Source organism: Pelophylax lessonae, assembly GCF_965119305.1.
Source record: "Pelophylax lessonae genome assembly, chromosome: 9".
Classification (NCBI taxonomy): domain Eukaryota; kingdom Metazoa; phylum Chordata; class Amphibia; order Anura; family Ranidae; genus Pelophylax; species Pelophylax lessonae.
Genome location: NC_138776.1, coordinates 138364066 through 138388763, shown reverse-complemented (window position 1 = coordinate 138388763; position 24698 = coordinate 138364066). Strand labels below are relative to the sequence as shown.

Genomic DNA, 24698 nt, shown 5'->3' with positions numbered 1-24698 from the left:
ACAATTTTAAAGCATGTCATTTTTGGTATCTATGTACTCAGCATAAGATAATCTTTTAAATTTTACCAAACAATTAGGTAATAAATAGTGTATTTGTGCATTAAATTTAAAAAAAAAAGTGTTTTTCTTTTTTGCAAAAATTAGGTTTGGAAAATCTGTGCACAAATACCGTGTGACAAAATAAATTGCAACACCAACCATTTTGTTCTGTAGGGCCTTTGCTTTAAAAAAATATATAGTGTTTGAGGGTTCAAAGTAATTTTCTAGTAAAAAAAAATATATATTTTTTTTTCATGTAAACAAAAAGTCACAGAAAATGCTTGGTCTTCAAGTGGTTAGAAGAGTGGGTGATGAGTTTCTGGTCTGACGTACGGAAAATATCCCAGAATGTGACTGATGTTGCCCTCCAGGACGACCCTGCCTTCTTCTTGCTGCACTGTACGACCATCGCAATGCTATAAGAAATCGGTCCTGCGCCACCTCCTCAACGCAGCTAAGGGGTGCATTGGCTTGTGTTGGAAGTCCACGACCCCTCCTTCGATACCGCTTTGGCTGTCCAGAGTTAAACAAATTAATGATTTTGAGGACCTGGTGATGACCTCGCAGGGCAGGAGGGAACAATACTCGGCGACTTGGGGATGTTGGAATATGTTTATCCTTTCCGATGAAGGCAGAGCCCTACAGGATGCCGCCTGCACCTTGAACACTGCGAACTCGGAAGACCGCACGGGATCCACCCGGAACCCCCTCATGCTCCCCTCCTTTTTTCTGTCCCCCTTACCCGCTTAACTGCTGTCTTATTTCCCGCCACTTTCACCCCCATCCCCACCCTTCCTTTCCTCCCCCTGCTATGTTCCCCCTCTGTCCCCTTCACATACGCTATATAACTTCATTCTACCCATGTGTGACTTTTACCCATCATTTTGTTTTCCCAGTGAGAAAAGATTTTTTCTGTGTATTTACCTCACGCACTGAATACTGAGGCATATATACCTCGATGCTCATCTTTATGTGGATGTTTTGACCCACAACTCTGTGCCTGTGCTGCTGTGCATGGTGACCGCACTTTGTTGGTCTACACGCTTAAGTGATGATTACGTAAATCCTCCTTTTACTGTTTCTCTTTTTGAAATGTTGATCGTCATTTGTTCGATAATGCTTTTCTCACTGACCTGCAGTCTGTTATGGTTCTGTCATACTGCACTTTCTAATGTTATCATATGTGACTCTTGTTTCTGTTGCTTTTGAATATTTCAATAAAGAATTTGAAAAAAAAAAAGAAGAGTGGGTGATGTGTGGCATAAGCTTCTAAGATTGAGCATAAAATGCCAGGACAGTTCAAATACCCTCCAAATGACCCTCCAAGCTATTTGCTGAGAGGCATATTGAGTCCATGGAGTATTAAATATTTTGCCACAAGTTTTCGGGAAAATAACAATTTGGTTTTTTTTTTTTTTTTGTTTTTTTACACAAAGTTGTCACTAAATGATGTATTGCTCCCACATGCCATGGGTATATGTGAAATGACACCCCAAAATACATTCTGCTGCTTCTCCTGAGTACAGGGATACCACATGTGTGAAACGTTTTGGGAGCCTAGCTGTGTACGGGACCGCAAAATCCAACCTCCAACTTCAGGTTTTCTAAGGGCGTAAATTGCTTATTTTACTTGCTCACTACCTATCACAGTTTCGGAGGCCATGAAATGGCAAAATAGCACAAACCCCCCAAATTACCCCTTTTCGGAAAGTAGACACCCTAAGCTATAAGGTAGTGAGGAGTGAAATCAATAATTTACACCCTTAGAAAGCCTGAAGGCGGTGATTGGTACCCATGGCATGGGTGAGCAATATATTATTTTAATGACAAATAAATGTTTTTGTTTTTTTAGTGATTTTTCAAACACCTGTGACAAAAAAATTAAATATTCAATGGGCTCAACGTTTAATGGGCTCAACATGCCTCTCAGGAAATTCCTTGGGATGTCTACTTTTCAAAAAGGGGTCATGGGGGGGGGGGGAGGGGTTGTACTGCCCTGCCATTTTAGCACTTCAAGAAATGAGATAGGCAGTCAGAAAGTAGAAGCTGCGTAAATTCCAGTATATACACCTTGGGTTGGAGATGCTATAACTTTTGCGCAAACCAATAAAAATACACTTATTGAATTTTTTTTTTGTCAAAGACATGTACCTAAATACATTTAGACCTAAATGTATGACAAAAATTTAGTTTATTGGATATTTGTTATAAGAAAAAGTAGAAAATTTCATTTTTTCTCAATTTTTGCACTTTTTTTGTTTATATCAAAAAAAAAAATCGCAGAGGTGAGCAATTACCATCAAAAGAAACCTCTATTTGTGGGAAAAAAAGGACTTAAATTCTGTTTGGGTACAGCATTGCATGACAGCGTAATTGTCAGTTAGTCACACAGTGCCAAACTGCAAAAAATGGCCTGGTCATTAAGGGGGCAAATCCTTCCGGTCCAGAAGTGGTTAATGTATTACAAACAGTAAAGCAAAAAAAAAAAAAAGATTTTACCTTGCCTAAAGAAAAAAAAAGCCCCATTGTTTTTGAAACCATATGGATGCAAAAAAAAAATATATATATATATATATATATATATATATAGATACCTGAATTCTTGTTTTTTTTATTTTCATTCTGCCTCCTGTTAATACTGTCTCGTAATCTTCGAAGGTTTTCCTAAAAGTAACAACAATAAACAGTAATAGTTATATAGAGAGGCTTGAGCTTTTCAATCATCATGTGAGCAGAGTTTTTTTTTAACCTGCTTCAGACCTGCTGTAAAGCTGGCCATACACTAGATTTTTATACAAATATTTGCATAAACATTTGTATGAACATTCGTATTAAAATTCTGTGTACATTTGATGACCTAACGAATGATGTTCTCATGTACTTAAAAATGTTGTTTGCATTTAACATTCGATTTTGGAATTAATATTATTTTTCAAATAAAGATCACATACGCTATTAGGAATTAATTCATTTGAGAAAAAAAAAAACTCTATCCTGCTCCTTTGAATTTTCTTGTCTCGTAACATCAATTTGACCCAATTAACATCTGGGAATGATGTTCCTAAAATTAAAAATTCTAGTGTATGGGCAACTTAACATGCTAGAGAGAAGTAGCTACACTGTGCTCCTAATATTATTAATTCTTGACTGTAAAAGAGATGATCCAATAAACTGTTTTTTTTTTCCAAGAAAAATGGTTATTTTTTCTGAAGCTCAATTGGGTTTAAAGTATGCCTATTTTAGATGCCTAGTTGCAAATGTTGCTTAGTGTTCTTTAAAGTGTTTTCTTAATACCAGGGCTGGCAGGAATCCCTTTATTGACATTACTGTAATAAAATAGGAAGGTCTAGAACCACATATTATTTGGTTTACAGCAGAAATAGGAAGTCTAAGCACACATTCACAAGATCCTCATGCTATGGTTTTATTTAAACACAGGAGAAATTGATGTGGAATTTTGATTTCCACATCAATTTCTGATGCATTTAAAAGTACATGCGTTTACAGGCATACAGGCATTCAAGAGCATCTGATCTGCTTTTGGATGAAAAGATTTCTACTTTTTCTAAACACAGCTAAATTGAATGCATCTAAATGCAAGTGCATTATACCATATAAAATCATTGTTATATCTGTGTGAATGAGGCCTAAGACACAAAATAATATGCATTATTATATATCTATAGGATATTGCTAAACACATATAAATGCATGTAAAGAAATGGTATCATGCACACTGTACAGTCTATTTAAAACATTTGTTGCATAAGTGTCAGAAATGTTCATGCAAGCTAAATACAATTTCACCAATTTTTTTCCTAATAGAATAATTCCTGTATCATCGTGCCCATTTAGTGGCCAAAATGTAGTACTGTATTTTCTGGCGTATAAGACTACTTTTGAACCTCAAAAAAATCCCCCAAAAATGGGAGGTCGTCTTATACGCCGAGTATAATATCTCCAAGGTAACCTAAGTATAAGTATTACCGGTAGATCATGTAATAGGGGGGTCGTCTTATACGCCCAGTCGTCTTATACGCCAGAAAATACGGTATTGTTTTCTGAAGTACCTCAATCAAAAAATATTCCACATTGTGTCCACTACAAGGAGCAGATGATACAGAATTTGTTTATTAGAATAAAAATGTATAGTAACATTTTGTTCGGCTTGCACAAATGTTTTATAATTAGATCTCTGTGCGCTTGGGTGCATTTAGATTAGTTGCATTTTGTAAATAATAGGAGAAGATTAGATATTGTGAATGCCTGAAAATGCATGCACATTTAAACACAGAAGACATTGATCTAGTGGGCTGCATTGGGTTTGGGCTCCCGCGGGATCCGCGGGACCCAACGCAAATCTCGTGGGAGCGGGCGGTTTTACCTCTGCTGCGGGTGGGAGTGGGCGTTCACAAAATTTTGCGGGAGACCTGCGGGGACCCGCGGGGAACAGTGCGATTTGGTGTACTGTATTTTCCAGGGTATAAGATGACTTTTTATAATAAAAGAGATACCCTTTTTTATCATAAAAAAGATACCCTTGGCATCTTATACACCAGGTACTGTAGCTTTAGCTAGTTACAGAACGTCCTTATTAAATATTTTAGCCCACTGGATGTGTATACAGTACCTTCAACAACTTACAGAACATCCCTTTGCTGTAATACTCTATGTACCGTGCTGAGCCAATCATGGTAAGCGGTGTATTCTATTAATGCATACAAAGTCTGCTCGGATTGGCTGAGGCGGGCTTATACAACCTTTGCCAATCTGAGCAGGCTTTGTATGCATTAATAGAATACACCACTTGCCATGATTGGCTCAGTGCGGTACATAGAGTATTAGAGCACATGGACGTTCTGTAAGTAGCTGAAGCTTACTGTATACACATCCAGCGGGCTAAAGTATTAATAATAGAGAAGTTCTGTATGTAGCAGAAGCTACAGTACATATTAGGGCACATCCAGCGGGCTAAAATATTTAATAGGGACGTGATGGAGCTGCGATAAATGTACAAAAGTGTACAAACATTGCAGGTGCGGGCGGAATGGACACAAACATTGCGGATGCGGGCGGGAGTGAAACACAGACATTGTGGATGCGGGCGGTCCTGGTCATACATTTAGCGGGTGTGGGCAGGTGCGGGTTTAATAAAACAGTCCCGCGCAGGGCTCTACATTGATCTGCTTATATTTCCCAGATCAATTTCTCCTGCGTTCAAAAAAAAAAAAAAAACAAATGCAGGGATTCTGGGTGGATGTGGGCTAAGAATGAAACATTTTATGGATTATTTAATAAAACATAGGTAGAGGGAGGAACACTGGAAATTCCTCCTGATCAGCTAATCAGTAATAATGTTGATGACACTTATCCCTGTTAAGTGGCTTTACATTAGAACATTACACATGAACACTAATCCTAAAATGTGCCATGTTAGCCTACGTTCAGATAGATGAATAGCAGCAGCCAGTAGATTGTCTGCCTGCATATACTGTGTACTCTGTACATATCTATCACTGGCAGTGGCACCACCGCTGTTGACATGCAACCCCTCATCTGTGAGTTTTGCTGCACACAAGCATGCCACCACTAATCAGACAGTTTATACAGTGGTGCTGCATCCAGAGGCGGTGTTTATCTGCTTCTGAACGCAGCAAACTATACTAGCACCCTCCTAGAATAGGTGCTAGGATTAGGTAAATTTAGCCATGGCTCACTGTACCCAGTGGAGCTTCTGTTGATTGTTAAGCAAATTTAGTTTTGCCTCACTGTAACCAGTGTGGCTGTGTTGATTGTTTTGGTCTGTTCTATGTTTCAGTAGTTCCAGAATTGACTGCTTCCCCCTGATAAGTCCAGAAGGCTCTGGAAATTAGTGAGCAGAAAGAGTCTATTTATAAACTAAATATTCATACAGCCCTGGCCAATCCCTGGGGAGGGTTGCCCAGATGATAACCAGGAGCCTGCATAAATATTCTAAGACACTGAGCATTGGGTCTTTTGTCTTAGAAGGAGATCACAGCTTAAAGGGGCTGCTTGCCCCCTTAGACCATCCTGCCATGTGCCAGGAGAATGCGACGGCCTTAGGTGGGCTAACTGGAACCCTGCTTTTGCTGAAAGCTGCAGAAAGCTGAGTGAGGGACTGTCAACTCAGGATCTAGTCTGGCATCACAGGCAGAAGGTGTCGTAAGGATATTGGAAGGAGGCAACTCATTTTTCATAGACGTTTGTGAGCACACACTGGAGAGAGAGATCCTAGAGACTGTGGGCTGAGGCCATCCCTCATGTATTAGAATTAGCTGTGTGTGTAGAGGGGATATGGTGTCCAGTGTTCTAAGGAGCTTCCTAGATTTTATTCCCAGTGAAAGGACTTTGCTTGGACTTTCCACGAGAGAATGATTAATCTCCTCAAATTTGCTACAGGCTCATATATCTATAGAAAATATGTGTCCTCATATTTGTGCATAGTTTTGGAGTATCCCACACAATTCCCTAACCCCATCCAAGTTACACAAAAAAAAAAAACACACCAAAAAGAAATCCCCTGGACTGTTTATTGAACCAAAGATTAATTGTAACTGTGTGCAACTACAGGGGAAAAGATTCCGGGCAATCTACTAAGCAGCTAAAAGGTCAGTTTACCTAAAAGTGACATTTAAAGTGAACGTGTGCTTTGCCCATGTGTGGTAAAGCAATAAGATTACTGTGCTGGTCCCCTCTCCCTAGCTCCCTAGCAGCACATTTCCTTTGTTTACTGGCAACTCTGTTCAGCTGCCAGGAGAACGGAAAGAAAGCCTTGTACATTACCAAACACGAATGCTGTCACAAGCAATACGTCACATACTACGTCTCTATACCTTTAATATTTTGGTATTTTTTTAACTTTCAGTGGGCTGAATGGAGTGGTGGGGGAGAAGAGGAAAGATGGGGATGTGCTGTTGGGGAAGGGTGCCTCACTTTGAACCTAAAGCCCCGTACACACGTACCGATTGTCGGCCGAACGATCGGCCGTCTTTTGTCCGGTGCTGTTTTGTTGGTTGAAAAGTGCTCAAGACTGCACACGAATTTTGTCGGCCAACAACAACCAACTGCAGAAGTGATGTCATGTTCTGGTCTACTTTCCGTGTGTTTTTTCTTCACTGAGCATGCCCAGTCTTGATCATCACATTTTTGTCGGCCGAAATCTGTACTGACTGACGAACAATCGGCCGTTCTTTGTTGGCCAACAAAAATTTTAAAGCCTGCACACCAGATTTTGTTCGGCCGAAAAGTCGCAGTCGGTTGTCGGAAGCATCATACTAACAAGCCGACAATCGGCCGAACGGACGTTGGCCGAATATTTACGGCCGACAATCGGTACGTGTGTACGGGCCTTTAGGAAGCACTGAAAATGACCCAGTATTTTTTGATATAGGGGAGAATATGAACTTTTCCTCTTCCCTAGGATGCAATGCTTGGGCCTGATTCACCAGGCCTAAATTCTGTCATTTCAGGCAGGGAATAAGTTCATTACCCTTGTGTAAGCTCCGACGCTAAGTAACATGGAGCTCACACAGGGTTAGACTCAGTGCTCTTGCAGGCAAATGGAGCAAAGGTAAGGATCAATAGATCAGCTGTTTAACTCTCAAGAGAACACGTCACTTTGCTCTGTTTTGGCAAACTGACCGATTCCCTATGAGATATAGATACCATTGCCTGTAAAAGCTTTTTAGGACAGTCACGCTAGGCCTAAGATTCACTAGCTAGTAACTGAAAACAGCCATTGCCGGAAATAATCGTGCTGTCTAGTGACACTGACCACTAAGCAAGAGATGATGTTGTAGATTGGTAATTGTAGTAAGGATGGTCTGAATTCCTAACTGTGTTTGTGTTGTGTAACCAATGTTTGTGATTTGTGTCAATACATACCTGCTGGTACCTGAAGGAGTCAGACCTTTTCTTCTGATTTAATTGCCATTCTTTAAATTCAAGTACTGCTTCATCCACGGAGATCATACCTAGTTTTACACGTTCTTGTAAAGTAATTAATTCCCGTTGACCTGGGGTCTTCATGCCAGCAAACGGATCATAGATACTAGACTGTTGGCGGTCTCTCTTCAACTTAATACTTGATGCTTAGAATTTAAAAAAAAAAGACATTCATAACTAACAGCAACAAATAATTCTGTCATGGATCAAAGTACCTTTTTTTGGAAGGCTAGGGGTAACCACCCGGTAAGTTATGCCATTAGTTTATTCTGTGTATATCCAAAAAAAATTTCCCCCTCCAGTTAAGCAAAGGACGCATTCTGACTGAAGTGCCTTAATAGTGCTTTGCAGCTACCACATATCTAAATGTGGGCGATTGCTTGACTAAAGGATTCGTCAACCTGGGTCCTTAATACAACAACATAATGACACGGATTGCGTGACATGGGTTTAACATGGCCACAGCAGCCATTTTTATTAACCAAAAAATAAATAACATAACAATAAAACATACCAATAAGGGCCAAGTCAACAATATAATTCTAACAATGCTTAAACCAGAAGGGATCTTTGGGTGTCCTTAGACACGATTGTAACCGTAATCGTCCATGTCCTCAGCCACGCCCCAACTGGCTCGAAGACATTATGACACCACACATACTTCCATTTTTCCCCCCAAGGGGACCTAGTTCCTGGGAGGACCACCACTAACCAAATGAAAGCACCATATCTTAGATTGGCCCCACAATTCTTTTAACAATTTACTTGCTCACTAACCCCCCAAAGACCCCTTGACCCGCCGCTGCAGGTTGTTGTTTTTTGTTTTTTTTTTTTATTATAGATTCACTTATTCCATTTTATTTTATTGTATGTATTTTATTTATTTATTTATTTATTTTTCTTTTGATTTGGTAATTGATTTATTAAATTATTCCCATTTTTTTTTTTTTTTTGTGTTCATAAACTACATCCACGTTCCCGACACCAAACAAAAGAAAAAACATTACCACCACCCATATACTTCAATAACCGCTAACCCAAGGGCGGGAGGGAGGGAAGTCACCTCTTCTCCTGAAATTCTTCAGATTGACTGGATGTACCTACCTACACAGACCCTTACACGTCTAAACCCTGCCCACACAACCTCTGCCTCCAGTCAGGTAAGGCCTTTTCCCCTTCACACTACACTGACCTAGCTGACCCTTCCTTGACCCTGTTCCCCTGTTCCTCTCCTAGTCATGCCGCCCTTTCGCCTATTCTCTGCTACAGGCCTCACTTTATATAACCTTAAAAAACAAAGTTGTAATTGACGCAAACTGTTAACCAGCAGAAATGATCCTAGAATGTAACTTATTTGGACTTACCCTCCCCTATTTTGCTTTCTGTTGTAAGCAAATTGGTTATCTATCACAGAAACATGCTGCAATTTTGACCAGAAGCCCTCAGAGTATCCTGAAAAATCTTTTATAACATAAAGATATTACAGCTTTTACAAAACTCATAAAAAAGAGATACATTAATTGCATTTTATGACTTTAGCACAGTTGCAGTTTTTTTCTGGGTGCCATTAGAACTTCACTGGTTAAATACTTGTTGCTTGGAATAGCCCAACCTAACTACCTATAGATGTCTGTGCATTAATCTTGCATAATTCAGTTAGAGGTAGTCGGTAGGCATAAAGTATTTTAGAGTACACTCACCTGTTCTCGACCGAAAAGAATCCACATAAATATTTTCATTTCTTGGCTCTGGCATGTTCTGTGAAAACACTAGAAAAAATGTATTATAACATTATTATGGGCTTAGAGTAGATATAAAAACATTAAAAAAAAGTATTTTTTTAAAGTTCCCTTCCTGCCTCTTTCTCAAAATTTTCAAGGAAAATAGAGATCATACAGACTGGAAAACCTTGTCATATTACTATTGTTTTTTATCTTGATAAGCCATGGCTAGAGGTGTCTACAATGTGGCTCCTTGTCTCTCCGTTGCTGGCTGCACAGGCACAGTGTAACAGTCCTCTAATGTCAGTCTCTTAAGCAGATATTTTCCTTGAACTTCCTGTTCCAGAGACACAACAAGAATTAAGAGGCAATCTTTCCAAAGTGAGGAAAAATCTCTCCTTGCACAGCTGTCCGCATTGATAGAGGCTCCTTGTCAAGATCTGGATTTTAACCCAGGACCTTTGTTGCATCTGGCAGTGGCTCTTCCAACTGTGCCATCTGATCTCCCCCTACTGTACCACCTGATCTTCTAGAAAGCCTTACATGATATTGTGTTTCTAGTGAATCTTGAAATTCTTGCTCCAGCCATGAACTTCCTATTTAAACTGTGCTTCCTGTTTGCCACCTTATTGTGCTCTTCTCCAGCCAATATTTTGCTCCTTCCACTCCTGCTGCTGTCTGTTTCCTCACTACAACTCATTACCAACCTTTGGCTTGTTGCTTGACTATGCTCCTGCTTGATCCAGGCCTGAAAACACTTGTTACCCATCTTTGGCTTGTTCACCAACTACACTTCTGCTTCAACCCTACTTGATGCATTTGTTAGTGGACCCCGGCTTGCTCACCTTCTGGTGGGGTGATCCTGAGAACCACTACCTGGCACTAGTATGCTGTGAAACCTATTTTCATGGCCAAATGCTGAGAGGGCTCAGTGTCCCTGAAGGTGGAAACAGGAAACAGGAAGCCCAGAGAAGCAGGGATTGCTGGCTGTGCCACAGATGAGAGATGCAGGTGTGGAAACCTCTTCTTAGGTGGATACCAGATGAGGTGAGCAGTAGGACCCGGTGGAGCTGATGATGGCGCAGACTGCACACAGCAGGAAACAGGTTGCAGTGAAAGGTGCATAAAGCTGGATAAAGCAAATAGGTATTGCAGGCTGAAGCAACAAGAAAGTACTGCAGGTGGGTACTGCAGGCTGGGTACTGCAGGAAGGCATCAGGGCGAATCACAGAAGACAGGGTGAAGCAGGAAGCATAGTCAGAGACGGATGCGGAGGTAGGTCAGCCAGTGATCAGCAGACAGAAGAACAGGGGACATAGTCAAGCAAGCTGAAGTCATACACAGGACAGGAGACAAGAGCAGATCCATGGACAACCTGAGGTCAGAGCTGGGGGAGAGACAAGAGGTATCCAAAGGCAGGCCGGGTCGGTAACAGGTGATCAGAAGCATAAGCACACACACAGGAACAGGAAGCTGAAGACCAGTCAGCAATGTCCATGTGCTGCCGTTACTCTTTTAAAAACTTGTTGCGATTGTGTTGTTACAAAATGCGCTGCAATCTCGAAAACCAAATCACATGACACGTGTCGCCAAAAGACGTTTTTTAGGCTGATTTGGTTTGCGTAATTGCAGTGCGATTTGTCACACTACAAATGCAGCAGAATCGCGATGTGTTTTTAGGTGCCATCAAAATGAATGTCACCTGAACATGCTGATATGCGATTTGACATTTTATCAGCGTGTTTTGAAATCGCAGGCAGAATCAAGGCACTTCTGCCCATTATTCAAAATGCCTATGTGTAAATTGAGTTTTGGACCTTGCCTAGAGATGATTGATGACAGTTATATAGGAGACAAAGTAGCAAATCAAATAAGGGTACATATATCTATATATATGGTATCTCACAAAAGTGAGTACACCCCTCATATTTTTGTAAATATTTTATTATATCTTTTCATGTGACAACACTGAAAAAATGACACTTTGCTACAATGTAAAGTAGTGAGTGTACAGCTTGTATAACAGTGTCAATTTGCTGTCCCCTCAAATTTGTCATCAATGATTACAGTAAACTAAAAGGCCAGCTCCAAGCAAAGCTCCTTGATATCTTCTCCTGTCCAGCCAACAAATGCATGCCCTTCATGCGACTTCACTGCTAAATGCTGCGGGCCCTGTGATGTCATTAGGAAGGCATATGGGCACAGGAAACCAGATCCTACGATATTACACAGCAGTAGAAATAAGGCCTGGGATCAGCATGTAACTTGGCGAGCCAGAGTAGGTAAGTATTTGGCGCTTTTAAATATATATATATATATATATATATATATATATTTTTTTTTTTTTTTTTAAATGTCAGCATGGTAGTGTTTCCTGTTCTGGGACTAAACCATTAAATCCTCAGGTTCTGCCTCCCTTTGCCTCCCACCTTCTCAAACCTCGCATTCCCAAAACTAAGATTTCTTAAATAAATAATGGAAATGCAAACACAGCTTTCTTTGCTTCTCTTTTTTATGCAAAGTATGTAGATAATTATTTCCAGCAGATACTCCAAATGAGGAAGTGTGTGTTAATGTAAGTTTTCAGTAACACGAGTGTTCAGTTATCTGTATCTTACAAATGTATAATGCGGATCTGTTTTTTTGTCTTTTCTTTTTGCTTTACAAAAGTCATTTCAATAGCAATGCTTTATGCTATATCTTATATAGTAGATCTACTTGATGTATATAGCTATACATCAAGTTGAACTATAGATGGCTAACTATACAGCTAAAATATATAAAGATTACCTTTTTATAAGTCTTTTTCTGAAGATTCAGGCACTCCTGCCAGATAGCAGTTGGGTGTGTCATCTTCACAAACCAATGTACAATGTCAATACGTTAGATACTCAGCACTTCAAACATATAGAATGGCAAGAGTCTTAAAGCGGTAGTATACTCCGCTTTTTAACTTTTACCTACAGGTAAGCCTATAATAAGGCTTACCTGAAGGTAAAATTAATATCTCCTAAACCTACACGGTTTAGGAGATATTCACTTTGCATGCAGCCGCTGAACCAGTGGCGCATGCGCTCAGAAGGTCCGGTGGACCTTCAGAGCTCTGTGCCGACTCCTTGCCGGAAAGTGAACTCCCGCGCGCATGCGCAGGAGTGACATCATCGTAGCTCCGGCTACTCACAGTGCCGGAGCCTCCAAACCCAGAAGAGACGCCAAGGGAACATGACAGCTCCCTTAGCGCTATCCAGGCGACTGTGTGGGGGCTTCATTCTAAGGTAAGTACAGTATTTCATAATTATGCCATTGTCATGCAGAGTTTTTTTTTGTACTCAGGGCATACTACCACTTGAAGTGTCCAAGATCAATGCTCATATGGATGTAACAACATGAAATTTTTTCATGCAGCTCCTGAAATCCAGATCTGGGGAGGATCCACTCTAGGCACATGAAAAGGAAACAAAGCAGCAGGGCACAGGAATTAGTAAATCACATCACTTTATTACAATAAAGCACTCTTACACCTAAAATGCACAGCCTCCAGCTTTAGGTGCAGCTGGTACAGCAATTAGCAGAGAACATCCAGACTGGCCGATCCTGAAGCCTCTGAACAGTGAATTTGAACCCGCCATAATGGATCAGAGCCAAGGGCGTCATCGGTTGTGCCTCCTCCAACTCTTGGTCTGTGTGGGGAGCAAACTCACAGGAGTGGGCGGCCTCTAAGCGTTTTAGGGGCACCGCCCTTTTTCGTCAAGACTGTCAGGCTCCTGGATTGGCCAGTTTTATGATTATTTCTGTACCAACTGCTTGTTGCACTGGAGGCTGGATTCTGTTCATTTTAGATGTACAGTATCTCACAGAAGTGAGTACACCCCTCACATTTTTGTTAATATTTTATTATATCTTTTCATGTGACAACAATGAAGAAATTACACTTTGCTACAATGTAAAGTAGTGGGTGTACAGCTTGTATAACAGTGTAAATTTGCTCTCACCTCAAAATAACTCAACACACAGCCATTAATGTCTAAACCGCTGGCAACCAATGTGAGTACACCCCTAAGTGACAATGTCCAAATTGGGTCCAAAGTGTCAATATTTTGTGTTGCCACCATTATTTTCCAGCACTGCCTTAACCCTCTTGGACATGGAGTTCACCAGAGCTTCACAGGTTGCCACTGGAGTCCTCTTCCACTCCTCAATGATGACATCACAGAGCTGGTGGATGTTGGAGACCTTACGCTCCTCCGCCTTCCAATTGAGGATGCCCCACAGATGCTCAATAGGGTTTAGATCTGGAGACATGCTTGGCCAGTCCATCACCTTTACCCTCAGCTTCTTTAGCAAGGCAGTGGTCGTCTTAGAGGTCTTAGAACTTCTTTGGTCGACCATGGCGAGGCCTGTTTTGAGTGGAACCTGTACTGTTAAACCACTGTATGGTCTTGGCTACTGTGCTGCAGCTCAGTTTGAGAGTCTTTGCAATCTTCTTATAGCTTAGGCCATATTTATGTAGAGCAACAATTATTTTTTTCAGATCCTCAGAGAGTTCTTTGCCATGAGGTGCCATGTTAAACTTCTAGTGACCAGTGAGAGCAATAACACAAAATGTAACACACCTGCTCCCCATTCACATCTTGAGACCTTGTAACACTAACGAGTCACAAGACACCGGGGAGGGAAAATGGCTAATTGGGCCCAAGTTGGACATTTTCACTTAGGGGTGTACTCACTTTTGTTGCCAGCAGTTTAGACATCAATGGCTGTGTATTGAGTTATTTTGAGGGGACTGCAAATTTACACTGTTATACAAGCTGTACACTCACTACTTTACATTGTAGCAAAGTGTAATTTATTCAGTGTTGTCACATGAAAAGATATAATAAAATATTTACAAAAAGGTGAGGGGTGTACTCACTTTTGTGAGATACTGTGAGTGTGCTTTTTTGTAATAAAGTGATGTGATATTAGTTTACTAATTTGTGCTCTCTGCTGCTGTTTCCTTATTGGATGTGTAATCTTCTTGTAAGCTACACTGCAGTTAGGCAATACAGAATGGTCATGACCCATCCCAGTCTGTGATTGGACAATGAAGGAACACAAGCACGTTGATAATCTGCCTTCCTGTAGGTTTGTTCACAACAGAGGCACGGTGCAAATCAATGGATTGCTGATTGGCTCCATCTCCCAGGGTAAAAATGCATTTCATGAATTTTTGATGAATACACAACTGGATTAACAGATGTTTTTGTACATGTGAGTTTTTGTAGTCAAATTTAATTTTCCACAAACTGAAGATATACACATTTATTTATGTTGATTATTTAAATATCTAAATAGAGATCTAGTTTTCTAAGTACCTAGGTGTCTTCTAACAGTGACAAGTATAATAAGGTAGGTTGTAAGGTGCTCATTGTCCCTCACTACTAAGTCAGTGCGGTTTAGGAGTCTATGTCAGTAATCTTTTGCTCACTTTTGCATTCTCACGTTTGTCTTCCCATAAAAGTTTTTGGAAATGCAAAATTGTCTTGAAGCAGGTCAAATGCAGGTCAAAGAATGGTAACTTATTTGTGAATGAACTCGAAAGTGTCTCAAACTGATGTCAACCTTATGGCAACGACACAAGCTCGAAGCTTGATGACACAGGCTCTTAAGAGTGCTGCTAAAAGAATGACATTTTTTATGGTCCAAATCTTTGTGTAAATCTGTTACCTAGACAAACAGACTTTCTGTTTATATAAGACAGGTATTGAATTATTTTATATTGAGCAAAGGTTTAGGACAAACAGCCTGGATGAAGGGGACACTGTTATTTACTTGAAATGAATAGGGTATGCACCTCTATGAATAATAAACATATCTGTGACCTAGATTGATCCACCTGCTTATTTTGTTAAATTAGGCACTCGCTATACTGTTTTTTATTTTTCTTAAACCTTTTTCATCTTACCTGTTTAGTAATGTTGCAGTAAACCTCATTATGGGACTTTTACATGGCAATCAATATATCAAACAATGTATTAGTATACATTGGATATCAAACCAAACCAATCAAGGAGTTGTGCCTCCATTGCTATTTTGCAACTCCTTGGATGGTTTGATATTCAATTCTCCTGTGAAAACACAGGTGCGTACTCACCTCCCCCTATATAGTAGGCTTCCTAGAGGCACATTTGAGAGCTCTCCCAGTTGGGGATTGGTATAGCTGCTTCACGCTGGTGATTTCTGAGGGCTTTTATGGTGAATGCTCCAGTGCTTTTTCGGAAGAAAGTTTTCTTTTTTCCTTGTGTCCCAGTGTATAATCTGACTGTGGGGGGGGGTGTCATTCCATATAATAGCACAAGATCTATCTGTGTTCTTGTTGGATGCTTTCAATATATGCCCTGTTAGGCGGAGGCCTATTGAGCTCTACAGAGAAATTGACAGGTTTTCTATGTAGTGGTGATTGATATCCCTAACGAAGATACTCAAAACGACGTTGGATTACCCTTCTTCTGTGCAATACTGTTACCAAAATTTGGGAATGTATAATTACTCATGGTATTTGGTATCACCACTACATTTATAAATTATATTACAGTTTTTTGCTGTGTGATTCACCTTGATATTTCTAAACATTAAGCCTTATGTGGAGTCTTTTTTAAGAATTTTCCTTGTTCTTATAAAAAATGAAATTTTATACTGATACATTGTTTGATTTATTAGTTGCCATGTAAAAGTCCCATAATGAGGTTTACTGCAACATTTGTATACAATTTAAAGGGATGATGGCAACCCTGATCCAATACTGATGAAACTATTTCTTTATTCATCTTACCTGTTTATACCAGAGCACTATTGTGTAAAGCAAGCTAACTGGTTTCTTCCTACTCTCTGAATTACTTTTGTTAAGCCCAAATATATCTTTAGTTCTCTTCGTAATAAAATGGGCACAGTAGTTATAGCCAGCATCCAGTTGGAAAGTACCATCTCATCATTCCAAAAATTAGTCTGACCAATGTCAAGGTGCCACATCCCTAATATTGCTTATAAAAAATTGAGAACCCAGACTAGGATTATTTTAGGCTCCAATTGAACCACAAACTATTAAAAAAATTACACAAGCATTTTATCTTTTAATTTAAATATTGATAAAAACAATTTGGCTGATACATAGCTCAATGTTTCTCAATATTTAAAGAGCACCCTTTATTTTTTAACCACTTGTCAACCTGCAGTAGTAATTTTATTGCCCACCAGTGGCTCTGTTTTTCCTGGACAACATACTAGTACATTGTCCTGATCACCCACCTCGTGTACACCTCCTAGGCCCTCTAAGCCACTCGCTCTGCAGCCACTGTATCCAGTGGACACAACAGATCATAATGCTCGGTACCCAGCTGCTTTAATTGGCCCAGATACCACTTTATCGATGTGATCAATCCGAATCACAGCAATCACGTAATCTAGAAAACCAGTCATGAATGGAATCCTTTCATAACATGACTGTTTACTACTGTGTGTAATCTGTGATTGTTACAGTGATCACATGGTACCTTGACCAATCACAGCACCCTGTACCATGTGACAACTGTGGCCAATCACAGCATCACAATAGTAAAGAATGAGTCATGAATGAAAGTCATTCATGACAGTTCACACAATTTCTTTCACAGTAACATGCAATGACAGTGTAAAAAAATTAAATTCCTGATTACCACCCAAGAGTAGCACAGGGTTACTATGGTAAAACTGCACTGCCCTGGTCACAGTATGTAATAAAAAGAAATTGTAAAAAAAAAATAAATAAATAAAAGAAACTGAAAAAAATTATTATTGTCATTATGATTATTAATGTTTTTTTTTTTTTTTACATATTGTCACCAGTCAGTATCCCTGACCACCTCCACACCAGTCATTTGATGATGCTGTACTGCACTGGTAACAAAATGTAAAAAAAGAATTGTGAAAAAAAGCACATTTTTAAAAATGTCTTCATTTTCCAAAAAAAGTGACAGAAAATTACAAACTAAAAAAGCTTGCCATGCCTTTTAAAATACCTTGGACTGTCTACTTTCCAAAATTGGGTCATTTGGGGGTATTTGTACTGTACTGGCATTTTAGGGCTTCAAGGAATGAGATAGGCTAAAGAAATGTAGCAGAATACAGTTTTGCCTAAATGAATGAAAAAATGATATTTGCTTGCATAATTGTAAAACAGAAACTTAGACAACTTGTATTTTTTTTGCAAAATTTTTGATATTTTTTCATTTATATAGCAAAACATAAAAACCCAGTTGTGATTTAATACCACCAAAAGAAAGCTCTATTTCTTTGAAAAAAATGGTATACATTTTATTTGGGTACAGTATTGCATGATCGAGCAATTGCCAGTTAAAGTAGCTCAGTGCTGAATAGCAAAAAATGGTATGGTCATGAAGGGGGTAAAACCTTCTGGAGGTCAAGTAGTTAATATACATAGGCTAATAAAATTTCCACAATTCTGTATATATTTTGTATAGATTTGTGACAGAACAGACCAAACATTCACTGCTCCTCTGATTACAGCAGAAGCCAAAAAATAAATTTGCTTAGCAGCCTAACTAAGAGGGTGCTACATCCACCCCTCCCCTACAAAAATAGGCCCTGTCCTCATGGGCCATGACACGAAAACCGCTCTTGAAACAAGAGCGAAGAATCTCACAAAAGCAATGGATGGGGTAAGGGGAAAATAACAGTGTAACAAGAAACTCGCACTGGCATCTATTTTCATTGCAGACCTCTGTTCTTTCGCACCAAATACCACTATAGTGATTCTCTCCTATTGCAAATGCTTTTAAACAGTCTACAGGAGCACCCCAATTCCTGAGACTGTTACTGGCATTAGCCGCATGCAATGTAGGGAAAATCCCAGATGAGCCCCCACATGGATCGCTACCCCCAAAGGAGCCGCTGTAGATTAGACAGGTTCTTTCCTAAAACAGAACAGAGGCAGTCAGGCACACAGCACAACTCCATTCACTCTGGCTCATTGAACAGTCTGAATTTGGGGTGATGCAGGATACTCCAAAATGGAATGTATTGCTGGCAAACAACACTTCTTGCTTTGCAGATTTAGTACTAGTAAACGTAGACTGGAACAGTCCACTATTTATGGCTGGGGACCATGAAATATTATGAGCACAGGTAAAGGCAGACTGGAACAGTTCACGATTCACGGCTGGGACCATGAAATACTATGAGCACAGGTAAAGGCAGACTGGAACAGTCCACAAGTCATGGCTGGGGACCATGAATCTAGGTGCAGCACAGAAAAAAGGCTTTACTCACAGGATCCTGGAACAAGATCAGTCCATAGGTGCAGCCTCCCATAAAGTAGTCTAGCTTGCAGTTCAAAGGGCTTTAAGGACAAGCAGCCCCTTCCTCCCAGCTCAGAGATGCATCCCCACAGGGAAAAAATACAATCTGCTTAGGGCTACAGACTATTTAACAGCAACCCAGCCACCATCTGGGCATACCTTCCCAGGGATTGGCTAGCCCTGTTCAATACTCAGGCTGGTCATTTGAATTCTCCCCCCAACCCCCCTAAGTTCTAGCAACGTCTGGAAGCAGTGTGAAGTAATCAAACTCTCAGTCAGTGAAGCTCTGAACAGACCATACCAGACCATACCCAATAATCACTGCCCTTTGATTTCAGCAGAATCCAAATACTAAACTTACCTAGCAACTTAACTAGGAGGATGCTACATCATAAAAAAATATAATGAATCTATAGTATATTCAGGGGATCTAGAGCCATGGTGTCCAATCTTTGGCACATACTGCGCAGCCCTCAGGGCCCCTACAGACAGCGGTCTGTGCTGTTGCTTCCTCAAGCAAGTGAAAGAAAAATATTCTTTAACCACTTCCTGACCGCCTGCTGGATATATACTGCGGCAGGGCGGCCCGGCTGCGCAAAATCCCATACATGTACGATAGTTCAGTGGAATGACAGAACAGCGGTCTGCTTTGTTTACATTTTCTGTCACAGAGGAAGAGAGAGATCTTGTGTTTCAGCTATGCTAAACACAGATCTATCTTTTCCTCTAGTGCATCCACTCCCCCTACAGTTAGAAAGCACTCCCTAGGAGCACACCTTGGTCATCCCTGGTGTTAAAACCTTCCCTGCCACTGTCATTTATACAGTAACAGTGCATTTTGTTAGCATTGATCACTGTATTGGTGTCACTGGTCCCCAAAAAGTGTCACTAAGGGGGAGATTTACTAAAAGTTATGTACAAAGAATCTTGTGCAGCTGTGCATGGTAGCCAATCAGCTTCTAACTTCAGTTTGTTCAATTAAGCTTTGACAATTAAATCTGGAAGCTGATTGGCTCCCATGCAGAGCTGCACCAGATTTTGCACTCTCCAGCTTTAGTAAATCAACCCCTAAGTGTCATATTTGTCCGCTGCAGTGTCGCAATTCCGCTATAAATTGCTGATCGCCGCCATTACTAGTAAAAACAATAAAAAAAATCCATAAATCTATCCCATAGTTTTATAGGCACTTTGACTTTTGCGCAAACCAGTGGTTAAACTGGCTTCTAGTAGCAAATGGGTTGGTTTCCTTTAACACTATTCTATTTTTTCTGTGCTATCCTTCCTTTTTCTCTTTTTATGTTCTAATTTTTCCTCTGATCTTTAATAATAGATCTTACTGAGAGAAATTCCAAATGTAACACAGGTCATTTTTAAAGGGCTGAAGGGAGGACAAATGTGGAAATGTAAACTTGTAAAAGGTCTATAATAGGCAGTGATCTCTAGCAGTCTGAAGTAACATGTAACCCAATGTCTGTCTCCTGATACTTGTCCCCAGTCTAAAAAAAACGTCTTTAGCATGTTTTGTTTGCAGTCTCCGACCATCTCCTGTTCAGTCTCTGAAAGCTTTCTGTAGCAATAAATTCATACAAATATTACACCAGGCCCTTTGTTGATGTCAGAGGCTGTACTTGATCATCTCCATATCAAGTAAGTTGACCACCACATGTCTATAGATCTTAACTCAGAGTAAAACTACTATTTTAACAGCGAACTTCGATTGTTGAAAACGAAAGAACTCACCCTGTGAAATGAAAGGTTCTGTTTCTGGAGGGTCCTCTGGTCTTGGGATAGGTATAGGCGGCCGATACATTAGTGCAGGTGAGGAAGAAGTGGCACTGCTCACTGTATCATAATCTTCATTACTACATTGTTGGTAAGTACCTTCCATGTGATTGCCAAGTTCTTTATCATAAATGCCCAGGCTACTTCCTAGCAATTTCATTAAAACACATATAAATTATTAGCTGCAAGCAATTGTACAGGCATAATACTCTTGCAATATTGTATTTGTATAAAATTGTTTCTTAGAGCATCATGTTTGAAAATATTTTTTAGCACGTTGACCACCTTTGTTGGTGAGAGCATTATGTAATGTAGCTGTTCAACAGATATTTTGCAGAGTACAGTCCTTGTGAGGATGGCTCAAGGTGCTCTTGAGATGCAATCTCTCTCCACACAATTCAGTTGGAATTCAAATGCATCTTGAAGCAGGTTGATGTAGCTTAGAAGGAGGTCAATTTCACCTGTCACTGAACTGTGAATGATCTCAGAAGTTTCTCAAAGTGATCTGAAATGCAGGTGTAAAAGCAAACTGAAATTGGCCATCAGCTCAAAGCCTGTCAATACAGGCTCTATTAAAGACTTTGAAACATAGTACTCTACAAAACATCAAAAGCAGTATTCAAGCTGAAGGGCATGGCTCCAGATGGAGGTCTCATTATTATTTAGAAGATAGGCCTTTGCACTAAACATGCACTAATGTTTACGCATGAATCTATATGCTTGGAGGCATGAGGCTCCACAAAAAATATGTATTAAGTCTAAAAATCTAAATTGTCAATGTTGTACTGTGAATGCCTCACCAGCAATTATTGAGTAAAGATGTTAACAAATCTACAGTATAATGGGTAAATCATTAAGATAATTGCACATATTGCAATCCGTACAATTCTCTTTGAAATCTACCAACAACATAGTGCAAGGACCTTTATGATTGGATACAAATTTAATGGAGAGATAAGGTAGTCTTGACATAGGAGATCGTACAAAGATTGGCTGCCATTCACAAGGGCTAAATGTCGGCCAGTTTTTATTAAACCTGATGCTGCCCGATATTTGGCCCGTGTGTATTGCCCTTTAAACTTTAACATATATAGTGAGCTGAATGAAGTGCAATGATAGACACCTTTCAAATTAAAGGTGGATAACAAGAAACACAATCTATTCTTGTAATTATTCTAACACCTTCATAACTTACTTACCTTCCAAAATTTTACGTAACATTGAGTCTTGTGCAGTCAGGCCTTGTTTTTCCAGTGATGGATCTTGGCTTTCTAATTTCCTCATATCGATATCTGAAAGTCAATATTTAATAGTTAATTTCCACATTCCTTTAAAATCATTTAAATGCCTGAGTGGAGAAAACACTAACTACCATTTAACCACTTGCCGACCACCTGCCGTAGTTTTACTGTGGTAGGTAGGCTCCGTTACACGAAACTACGTACCTGTACGTCGCTTCGTGTAGCAAATAGTGGGGGCGTGCAGGCGTCGCTGGAGGCGCGCACATGTGCTTGGCTAGAGGGGGAGCCAATTAGCGGGTCTAGCGTACACGATGTCCGCCGGGCACCTGCGATCGCTCCCTATGGAGACAGAATGGCAGTCTGCCTATGTAAACATGGCAGACTGCTGTTCTGTCAGTGATGAACACAGGGATCCTGTGTTCCACCTATTTAGGAACACAGGTCTCTGTGTTTATCCAGTGAGTAAATCCCCCACACAGTTAGAAAGCACCCCCTAGGCACACATGTAACCATGTGATCGCCCCTGGTGTTAACCCCTTCCCTGCCAGTGTCATTAGTACAGAAACATTGCATATTTGTAGCACTGATTATTGTAGTAATGTCACTGGCCCCTCAAAAGTGTCAAAAGTGTCAGTTAGGTGTCCGATCTCTCTGCCGCAATGTCACAGTCCCACTAAAAATCTCTGATCGCCGCCATTACTAGTAAAAAATAAAGAAATAAAAATGACATAACTCTATCCCCTAGTTTGTAGACGCGATAACTTTTGCACAAACCAATCAATATCCATTTTTTGAGATTTTTTTACCACAAATATGTAGCAGAATACATATTGGCCCAAACTGATAAAAAAAATTAGATTTTTAAATTTTTTTTATTGGGAATGTTTTAAAGCAGAAAGTAAAAAAAAAAATGGATTTTTGTCTTATTGTAAAAATCCTTTTCTCTGATGTTCATTGACGGAAACAGCTCCATATCTTCTTGACCCTTAGGTTATGCTGCCCCCTACAAGAGTGGGACACTAGGCAGAAAAAAGTTTGACTACACCTATAGGGCAGTCTCAGGAGGTATATTTTCACTTCCTTCTATAGGTCTTCAGTTTTGTAACAAGCAGTGTCAGAAGAACATATAACCCAACTCATTAGAGGGGCAGGTGCTGTGTCCATCAATGAACATCAGGGAAAAGGATTTTACGGTAAGACAAAAATCCAGTTTTCCCTTTCGTTCATTGATGGACGCAGCTCCATATCTTCTTGACCCTTGGACGTCCTAAAGAACTCAGCAATAAACATACTTCCCAAAGGCTAAACGTAGCCAACAAGGTAAAACAGGAGCTCTAGATGGAATAGGCCTGCACCACTGTCTGTCTCATCCATCTGGAAATGGTCACAGCAGATGCAGCCAGCCCCTTACAGGGTCCATTTGTAAGGACGAACAGGGAATCCGATTCACGGAAGAACTCATTTGCCACCAGGTATACCCTGATTGCCCGAACCACATCTAAAGAATGCAACGCAATCTCTTTAGGGTGCTTGGGCTTAGGACACAAGAAAGGCAACACAATGTCTTTATTTAAATGAAAACCAGAGACGACCTTAGGAAGGAACAACTGGCAGGGACAAAGCACCACTTTATCTCTGTGAACCACCAAGTAAGGTGAATGACAATACATGCTGCCAGCTCCGACACCCTCCGTGCAGAAGAAAAAGCCACCAAGAAAGCTACCTTCTGGGACAACATAAGGGGAAGAAAGATTTACTCTGTCGAAGGGCCGGAGAGCAAAGCCACCAAACCAGGGACCCTCACGTATGCCGGCTCAACAGGATCAGATTGTCTAGAGACTGTGTATTCTTGCCCCATATGGCAAGAATCTCTCTTTGCAGAAGTCTCATGTGGACAGATTTTGGAACTCGTCCCATGGGAGGAACACCATGGCTGAGGCCAGAACAGACCCAGATAGTGCAACCAAGTGGACGGAACCAGAGCCAACACCTGGAAATTTAATTTCCAACTGAACTCCTGCAGAGTCCGCACAGTAATCTCCCGGTTGTCCGTCAGAGCAGTCGGAGACTTTGCTTACAGAAGAAGATCATTCAGGTACTCCAGTACCGCAATCCCCCGCTGGCGCAACACCTGGGCCAACACTTGTGAAAAACCCGAGTGGCTGAGATGAGACCTCTTGATAATGCTTCTTGCCCACAGCAAGCGGAGGAAGCGCGAATGTCCAACATACATCGGAATATGAAGGGAAGTGTCCTTGATATGAATAGAGGACAGAAGATCCCCTGATATAGGGATACCACTACCGTACGAATGGACTCCATTCAAAACATCTGTACCCACATAAAGCGGTTCAGACCTTGAGGTCCAAGATTGGACGTAGCTTGCTTTCCTTCCTGGGACCTGCAAACATGTTTGAATAAAACCCATGAAACAAACGTTCTGATTCTGAGACCGGAACAGCCACTCCTTATAGTGTCAAGTTTTGCACCGCCCCAAAGAGACCTTGCAGATGGTCTGAGGATAAACACAGGTTGGAAGGAAACAACCTCTCTGGAGGAGAAGACCAAAAACTTAATCTTGTAGCCTTACTGAATCAGCTCGTGGACCCACATGTTTT

At 40.5% G+C, this 24698-nt stretch overlaps 1 protein-coding gene across 1 annotated transcript in view; it reads right to left on the bottom strand.

The window, feature by feature from the left end:
- PIK3AP1 (phosphoinositide-3-kinase adaptor protein 1) overlaps positions 1 to 24698 on the bottom strand; it is a 190733-nt gene that overhangs the window by 41054 nt on the left and 124981 nt on the right. Inside the window, exons 9-13 of the mRNA XM_082267573.1 lie at positions 22039 to 22131; positions 20798 to 20986; positions 9705 to 9773; positions 7945 to 8150; positions 2634 to 2703 (exon numbers count right to left, since the gene is read on the bottom strand). Coding sequence (XP_082123699.1) covers positions 2634 to 2703; positions 7945 to 8150; positions 9705 to 9773; positions 20798 to 20986; positions 22039 to 22131 — 627 coding nt within the window. The remainder of the gene's footprint in view (positions 1 to 2633; positions 2704 to 7944; positions 8151 to 9704; positions 9774 to 20797; positions 20987 to 22038; positions 22132 to 24698) is intronic.